Source organism: Terrapene carolina, unplaced genomic scaffold (assembly GCF_002925995.2).
Source record: "Terrapene carolina triunguis isolate 2854851 unplaced genomic scaffold, T_m_triunguis-2.0 Scaffold58, whole genome shotgun sequence".
NCBI classification, from domain to species: Eukaryota; Metazoa; Chordata; order Testudines; family Emydidae; genus Terrapene; species Terrapene triunguis.
This window is the reverse complement of record NW_020664409.1, coordinates 31,877,723-31,886,674: the sequence shown is the minus strand read 5'-3', so window position 1 is coordinate 31,886,674 and position 8,952 is coordinate 31,877,723. Positions and strand designations below refer to the sequence as shown.

General features: G+C 39.0%; 1 protein-coding gene across 3 annotated transcripts in view; it reads left to right on the top strand.

Annotated features, from left to right (window-relative positions):
* The window catches only part of LOC112115137 (myosin regulatory light chain 2, smooth muscle minor isoform), a 10,666-nt gene extending 7,262 nt beyond the window's left edge, over positions 1–3,404 (top strand). For all 3 annotated transcript variants that reach the window (XM_026661401.2, XM_026661392.2, XM_024212131.2), the window contains 3 exons: positions 537–735; positions 981–1,142; positions 2,888–3,404. In XM_026661401.2, the coding sequence (XP_026517186.1) occupies positions 552–735; positions 981–1,142; positions 2,888–3,060 (519 nt within the window). In that variant the 5' untranslated portion in view covers positions 537–551 and the 3' untranslated portion in view covers positions 3,061–3,404. The remainder of the gene's footprint in view (positions 1–536; positions 736–980; positions 1,143–2,887) is intronic.
* The last annotated feature ends 5,548 nt before the right edge of the window (positions 3,405–8,952 follow it).

The following is an 8,952-nucleotide window of genomic DNA, read 5'->3' as shown; positions in this document are numbered from 1 at the left end:
GATTGCTTAGGAGTCTTTTATGCTCTTCAACTAATATAACAAAGTAAATAAACTTCAAAAAAAGGAGAATCACCTTTTCTAGATATCTGGGCTTACTTGTGAGCTCCTTGGCCCCACTCAGGCAAGGTAAGCAGACTATAATTCTAACTGCCAGGTTAGCAAGGCCCCTCACCTGCCAAATATACCAATCTGTTTAACCCCTCAAGGCTTGAATAATATGCTGATGTACAGGGACATGGGTATTGGGGGCTTCTTTTCAAGGACCAGCTTGATGCAGTCTGCTGTCAGCCCAGGAGGGTTTTCCTCTGAACCCCAAAGGGCCAGTACACATCATCGCAGTTAAGCTTCTAATAAAAGAAAATATAACAAAAGGTGGATGGTAAATTTGTGGATCTATGTACCTTTGCACGTTATTCAGAATTCAAACTTTTTTTTTTCAAGGAACTGTGATGTAGTTTAATACACAACTCTAATTCTTAAACATCTGTTGTTTAAATTTAATTTCCTACACTTTAGTCACTGTTTTTCTTCCCTAGAATCCAACAGCCATCATGTCTAGCAAAAGGGCAAAGACAAAGACCACTAAGAAGCGCCCTCAGCGCGCAACCTCCAATGTGTTTGCAATGTTCGATCAGTCACAGATTCAAGAATTCAAAGAGGCCTTCAACATGATTGATCAGAATAGAGATGGCTTCATTGACAAAGAAGACCTGCATGATATGCTCGCTTCCCTTGGTAATGTTTATTTCTCCAGCTGTCTATTTATCTGATACTTGTGGCCCCCATCATTATATTAATTGAGCATTATAAAATGGCTATGTGCTTGTTGCAATCATCACAATAACATAGCTGTTAACTTTTTATACATTTTTGAGCTGCTTTATGAAAGGTGTTAGTCTGTTTAAAATTGACAAATATAATTGGGTGGATGAATAAACACATTATAATGACTATCGAAAATATGAATACTTTAATTGTAGGAAAGAATCCAACTGATGAATACCTAGATGCTATGATGAATGAAGCTCCAGGCCCCATAAACTTCACTATGTTCCTTACAATGTTTGGAGAAAAACTAAATGGCACAGATCCAGAAGATGTAATCAGAAATGCTTTTGCTTGCTTTGACGAAGAAGCAACAGGTAAGTAGGTGAAATATCAATGCTGGGTTATCTGCTTTTGAATCTTCATTAAAAGGATTTCTTTTATTCAACTATGACTGTAAATATATAATTTAAGTAGATCATTTGAGGTTATGTGCTTCTAAAAACTTGTCTACATGGTGCCTTAGTGCAGGTCTTCAGGGATGTAAATCCCAATGCACATCCCTTTGTTGTGCATTAACTGTCTCGTGAACTCTGCTGGTGTGCAGTAAAGCTCCATTTGTGCACATTTAATGTAGTGCTGCTGGACTACATTGACGTGCACTAGGGAACTTTTAGTGCACATCAGCAGATCCATATGAGCCAGTTTGTGCATCAGTGCATTGTGCACTCTAGAATTTACACCCTTGCTGGTGTAGACAAGCTGTGAATATACCCAGTATACAGTTTACTGATAATCATTACTTTTTTTTTTTATTTTGCAAACTTAAAAAACATTGAATGTAATTTTATCATCTCTGCATCAGAAATGGTGAAATATTGGGCTTAAAGACTGTTAAACCTATACAGTTGCTTAAAATCCATCTATCAGAACCCAAAATATTGAAAGAGCCATTTAAAAACAAATATGTGGTGATTGGGAGCTGTCTTAAATTTCCTATAATTTTAAAAGCTTAGAACAGTCATTTTTAATTGGTTAATGGAATACCTGTTGCCCACAAAAGACTTGCTGGTGGTCTATAGAGTTGACTTCCAACACTTGCTGGCACCTCATTTCCTCCTGTTAAACTGTATTTAAAAGAAAACTAAAATGTATAAAATATCTAATTTTTTTATGTAAGAGAAAGTTGCCATAGCAATGTTTGATCACCAATAGGAGTGGGAGAGATAGCTCACATATATGTTATGAGAGGCTGCCCAAACACAAGCTCTATGATGCTGTATTCCATGCTGTGTCAGTTTGGGAACCTCTGGCTTAGAATTTGGCATTAAATTGATACTAACATACAAATATATCTGAAATATTCAGATTTCTTCACATTGTTGGCCTTGACATTTAAATTAGGCTAGATTCAGCTCCCATTCAATATGAGCTGGATTGTATGCTCAGCAGTTTTAAGTAGAAAATGTTTAAGACAAGTGAATACAATCAGTTAAAACAAACTTCCATGTAGAAATGTTTTTTCTTAAGACTGTCTTAAATCTGTTTGTTTCAACCAAAATATAAACTTGCGTCTTTCCAGACTGTTTTGATGCAACTTGAGGTCACTTCTTGCCATTGAAGTTCTGGGAGTATTATGTGTGGAAAAAGCTGAGAGGTTGTCACGCAGAATGTACCAAATCAGGCCATTCATCCAAGTCTTATGGTGGCCATTACCTTAAGTGTCAGAGGGAGTTGGAAGGTGTAGAGGCTGTCATAATCCTGTTGTAGCGCTCCAGCTTGACTCTGAAGCATGAGACTTGGATATAATCTTAGCTTGCATAATTAAACACATTATTTTTTGCAATTAAAATAATCCAGCCCTGTTATTAAATGCAGCTACCGTATTTAACTTTGGCCTCCTACAGTCTTAAATTGACAGCTTTGTGTCTTCCTTCTCCCTGGAGTTAATGCTTAAATGGGCTTGTAAATATTTATTCTGTCTCTCTTAAGCAATACATGTGTGGTGCTTATTTATATAATGTGATTGCTTAACTCCAAACTAGAAATTCTTTCTATTTGAAGATTGAGTAAGAAAACTTTTTTTGGTTTATCCTGATGCACTGTACACATTATATTCCAGGGTTCATTCAAGAAGATTATTTGAGAGAGCTGCTGACGACAATGGGAGACAGATTTACAGATGAAGAAGTAGATGAGCTGTACAGAGAGGCACCAATTGACAAAAAGGGAAATTTCAATTACATTGAATTCACACGCATCCTTAAACACGGAGCAAAAGACAAGGATGATTGAACAAAATTTCAGACACCTGCAGCTAGCTCTAGTTTTCACTTGCGTTTATTTTTGAGGGTTTTTTCCTGGTAGAACCTGTTGCATGCATCTAGCTTTTACAGCTTTTGCCTTTCTCAGTATATTTATCTATTCCAGGCCATTCTGGCACATTTGCACCTGTGTAATCAAGCTGGATGTGGGGGATGATATTGTGGTGAGAAGAATCTGGGGACAAAGATCAATGAATTTGAAGGCCCAGGAAAAAAGTCTCAATGTTTCTGGTTTAGCTGGATTTTTACATTTTTTGTAATAAAAATGTCCTTTTGAAATAAAGATTGCTATATAAATAAAATACCTCAAACTGTTTTGTGAAGTGATATTGTCTTGTTACTAAATGTCTTCATTTTTAAAAGCATATGTACCTATTCTTGATATCTGGGTAATACTGTAACATCTTGAGTAAGTTTACGGTTTATAAAATGTTTGCCTCAAGTACTGTTTCTTTATACTTAAGTGAGGCAGTGATACTCAATTTTATAATAGTGTGAAAAGTACTGGTACCTAAATGTTAACACTCTCAAAGACAAGCCATTAGTTGTAGGGAAGTCTGGCTAGTGTTTAATGTAGGCATAAACAGAATGGGTGGGGAAGACTTTCAGTTGGACAGCATCCAATTCTTTCTTCCCTGAATTGTGCTACTGAGGTAAACAGCTTTCATGATTTTTTTGTGAGCATGCTGCTTAGCCCTTATTTATTTTCCTTTACTTGAAGAGTGAGAGCATTTGGAAAATTGTAACTTGGAGAACAGGAATACAGATGATAAAGACAAGCATGATGCTGATGATTCAAGTAGGAGGGGACACGTTTATATTTCCATTGTGCCTACTTCTGCCTCCCTCCCCCACCACTAACTTGTTCTAGACTGAGGTGTCTACACTACCACTACTGAATGACTGCATTTTAAAAATGATATATTGTTGCTATACAGGCCCCATGTGCAGGTGCAGCATGATGAGAACTCTTTCTTCAGCTACACATTCTTAAACAATCATGTGCTGAGGTTAAGGGTCTTCCTCGTTTGATGAATTTTTCAATTAAGTACATGCATTGCTGTCATGTTCTAAAAAGTAGGTTGCAAATAATTAATTATCTATTTCATTCCTTGCACGTGCACAGCCCCTCCACCTCCTTGCAGTTCTTGCAGGTCATCTTTCCTTAGCCATCAGTTGGAATTGATTACAATCTGCTGTCAGTCCCCTACATTGACCTGGTCCCAGAACTGTTTGTAGAACCCCATTGCACTCCCCTTGTATGAGGGTTAGGTGAGGAGGGGGTTGTCCCCTTGATGTTGGACATTAGGAACCCCAACACCCTTCCTCAGTTCCTGTAGGAGATGTCTTCATTCTCCTAATCCAATTCAGATTTATCTGGGAACCAGACTCCCTATTGAATGATTACATGCAGTGGTCACCTGCCAAGTTGCAATAAAATATTTTTACAACCTAATCTATCCACTGACTCATGGGGCAGCTCAAGGGAAAAAGCCCACCTACCCAGCCCAACCTGGCAGAGAGGGAAAAATTCCTTCCCATTCCCCAAAAAGGGACATGCATGATGCTCACAGCAAGGCCCAAAAAATCCGCTTCTACTCTTAATTCCCAGAAGCAAGGAGATTTTTCTTTCCAGTGCAGACTAGTGTCTCTTCTCTTTCCCACTCCACTCCTTGTATGCATAGGAGCCAGTATGGCTTCTGCACCTTTCTGCCTACCTCCTCAAGCCTGTGACGGGTGAAATCCTTAAAGCGTCAATAGGTTTTCTTTCCACTGCTGGCCCCCTAAGTCTGAGGCAGGGTGGGGCACTTGTGGAGGGTTGAAGTATAGTACTGCCCTCTTACTACTTGTAGGAGCTCTGGACAGAAGTACTTACTTCCACTAAAGCCTTATTCTTGCTAAGGGTTCTTAAGTGGGGAAGGGGGACTGCTTTAAGATGAGTATGGCACTGTGAAATAATGTATGTCCACAGCTGCTGTTTCATATAATGTAGAGATTCCTTTCTCTAATATTGCTGGTGTTTCTAGCATGGTAATTCCTGGAGATGATCTGTTTCTTCTTTGTAAAATATGTAGTTTAAAATAACATTCAATAGTTTTGCCTCAAATTTTTCTTGGGTGGTCTTTCCCCCCCTCTATGCTTTAATTAAAAGCAGTTATTTCTACATTTCCTAGTGTGTTTTTATCCAAGTTGTAACTGACAGTTTGCCCGTAGTCATTGCTTTTCTTGATCATTTTGGGTTTGGTTTGTTTTTTCCTACCTACCTGGATAGTCTTTCTTCTTTAACAACAATGTTGCCATTACAGACCACCCAGCCAGCTCTTCCTCCCCAGTAGCTGTTTTCCAATTGTCACAGCGCTCTTCAGCGTGGTTGCTATGGCACACCCTGTGGGAATATCAGTAAGACCTCAGTAGCAGCACATTTTTGAAAAGCCATTTGCCAAATATGCAATAAATTCTTTCCTACAACACCCTGACAGGGATGTTGCAGTTAGGAAAAGCAATCACTCAGACCTTTAAGAAACAACAGCAGCAAACACATTTAAAAATCATTTTGTAACATTAAAACTAAAGAATAATAATAAAAAAAACCTTGGCTAGGGCATCATCCTTTCACATTTAAACAACTCTCGATGCGTAAATAAATTTATAGTGCAAATAACTTCACAAAATGTAGACTTCATTATGCTTTCTGTTGTTTGTGGATGTGGAGGCTTACCCTAAGTGAGTTGAGAGCCAGATCTGTTTTCTTCTACATGACTTTTCTCTGCCACATATAATAATGGGTGTCTTTCTTAACAGCGGGTCTCAAAACTTGTCATATGATGGACCTCCCACCATCCAAATCCCTCACACCTTATGTTTGAATTAATAATATTAGAAATTAATAATATGGGAGACCACCACATACTAATTTAACCATGAATTCCTTGAAGTCCAAAGGCTAAATAGTATTTTATACAATTAAGCTAAAAATGCTCACAGCATAAAAACAAGCAGTCACTATACCCAATACAGTAACAAAATATTCATAAGCATGTCATCAGTATACTTACAAATTGGACAGACCTAGGGGAAACCACCTCATTTTGGTGTGCTCCAGCATGGGCCAGATACCATCAGCAACATCTACCTCTTGGAGAGGACCCGTCAACTTCCAGCAGAGGAAGAAATTAGAAGGAGAAGGTGGGGTTGGATAGGACACACACTACGCAAGCAGCCAACCAACATCACTAGACAGGCATTGCGGTGGAACCCCCAAGGCAAGCGGAAAAGAGGCCGTCCAAGAAACACCTGGCGACGCGACCTTCAGGCTGATAGCATAAAAATGGGCTATACCTGGAACCAGCTAGAGCAAATGGCCCAGGATAAAGGACTCTGGAGATCTGTGGTTAGCAGCCCATACCCCGATTGGGGTGATGGGCGTGAGTGAGAGTGAGTGTGCCAGCATGATCAGGTCAGGTCTCACAAAGAACATTCAGAGTCATGGCTCTATACCCTTGGCTAACTTGCAAGCTTTAGCAGAAACCCAGTCCAAAGCAACTTGTCCTTGTTACTTTCCCTTCTCCAAGGCCTTCCTTTCTTATCTCTTTTCCTTCTTGCTGACCAACAGCTTTTTCATTGCATTTGCATTCAGGTAGGCTTTACTTTTAAGATAACATGAGTGTGAAAAGGGTGGGAAGATCCATGGTGTTTTCCTATTTAAAACCAGCTGCAGTCACTGCTAGCAGTCAGAGGCCTTTTTAAAATTTTCCTTATCTCATTAATTATTCTTTGAACAAGACATCCTCCCTACTTCATTCCTTCTGGCCTTATAACATTATTTTCAAGGCCTTTCTTTACAACACATATATTTCCTTAACCAAACTTCAGCTAACTCTAATTCTTTATCAGAGGGGTAGCCATGTTAGTCTGGATCTGTAAAAGCAGCAGAGTCCTGTGGCACCTTATAGACTAACAGATGTATTGGAGCATGAGCTTTCGTGGGTGAATTCCCACTTCATCGGATACACTTTGTCACGCATCCGACGAAGTGGGTATTCACCCACGAAAGCTCATGCTCCAATACATCTGTTAGTCTATAAGGTACCTCAGGACTCTTTGCCTCTAATTCTTTAGTTTTGTATTTATTCTACACCTTAGCTCCTGATATGTTCCATTTGGCAACAAGTAGGTAAGGAGCCTGTGGATTTCTCTCATTCAATCAGCCAAGATTTTGAAAACCACTGCCTTAAAATTAATATCTGTCAAGGTTCTTTATATCAAACTGAAAAGCACATCATCAACTACCACCCAGTATGTTTGCCCACTTCATAAAGAGCACAACTTGTGCTGTAAGTTCTCTTGTGCTGTAATGAATATTCCTGTGATGCCATTCCCTATCATGGGTCTTCTTAATATAAAGGCCTGGTAGCCAATATTCTCATACAACCTGCATTTTGACAAACTGCTGCTCTGAATTCTCTGGAGTCCATTGCAAAACAATGGTTTTGTTGCTTATGCCTTTTATGCCTCCTTTTCTTACAGTGTGCATAAAATTTTGTATGTACAAACTGTAAGCATCTCATCAGGAAGACATTTGTCACTAAGGAGGAACTTCCAAAGATGTTGCTGTACTACTCATGCTGCCCTTCTGAGTTAAAGTTTGCCTGGTACCCATGCTGTAATGAAAGAGACTGACCAGCTTGCAAGAGGTCGCAATACCATCCCAAGGCAAGGTTATCAACATAGGCAGTGAAGAGACCATATAAGACCGTCAGATGCTTTTGTAACAAGCTAGCCAGGAATGTCTAAACAGCTGAAGTTGGATGCCTAGGGTCATGAGGGTGTCATTACTAATCCACTTCCAAAAATAAAAAATAACTTGTTCAGTCACTGAAGCAGAGTCTGAAACACTGACAATTTCAGTTTAGCATTGTGTAAGGAGTTAAAAAACTTGGAAGAGGTAACACCAGCTTAACCTACTCTGAATTCTTCCATAGTGCTCCTATATAATGGTCTACCTATTCCGCACCAAACTACGTTTCTGGTGAAAGGTTGTTTGGGTCTTTTGCAAGCTGACACACACATTTTATTTAGTAGAGGCTTAAATCAGCACTGACATATTAGTGCTCCATGAAGTCCCATTGAAAAGTGCAATGATTTACTTTATATGACAGATTTACCCTGAGTCTTTACATCTATGAAGGTCAATCTATTCAAAGAGCCAGTGAAGCTTCATGGAAAAATCTGAAAAGCATTCCGTTTAGAGATAATGCTGCTGATAAATATTTCCTGTATTTCTTTCTCCCTGATTATTACTGGGACTATGTGCATGAACAAAAGATCTTTGTTCCTTAAGGCTACATCTGCTCCTGCTGCTAATTCTGAACTTGAGTTAATAATATATTCATACATATAGTGGTTACAACATTAAAATATTTGACAAACATTAAATCCATCATAATACACTATAACAAGTTACCGATGTCATAGAAGTGATAGCATTATTTTGAGGTAGTTGTGTTTTGTATATACAGTGAAGGAGGAGGAAATCTGTTTTACTGCAGATCTGAGGACTAGTTCTAGGTTGCTTTCAGATGACTGGGTTCAGCACCATAAATTAAAAGGAGAAAATGTGACTAACAGGCCAGATTCTCAACGTGGAAATCAATGGTGCTATTCCTGTTTACACCTGACTCAGTGTGCCGTTTTGGGAGGCTGAAAATGGCCAGCAGCATTCTCTTTTAGTGTTGCCAGAAACCTATGATGAGGTAAATCCAGAGAGGAACACTTAATCAGACACGACACCATTATCCATTTTTAATCCTACAACTTTTGCTTTCCCTAATGGTAAAAATGGAGCAGTTAAGTGGGAAAGAAA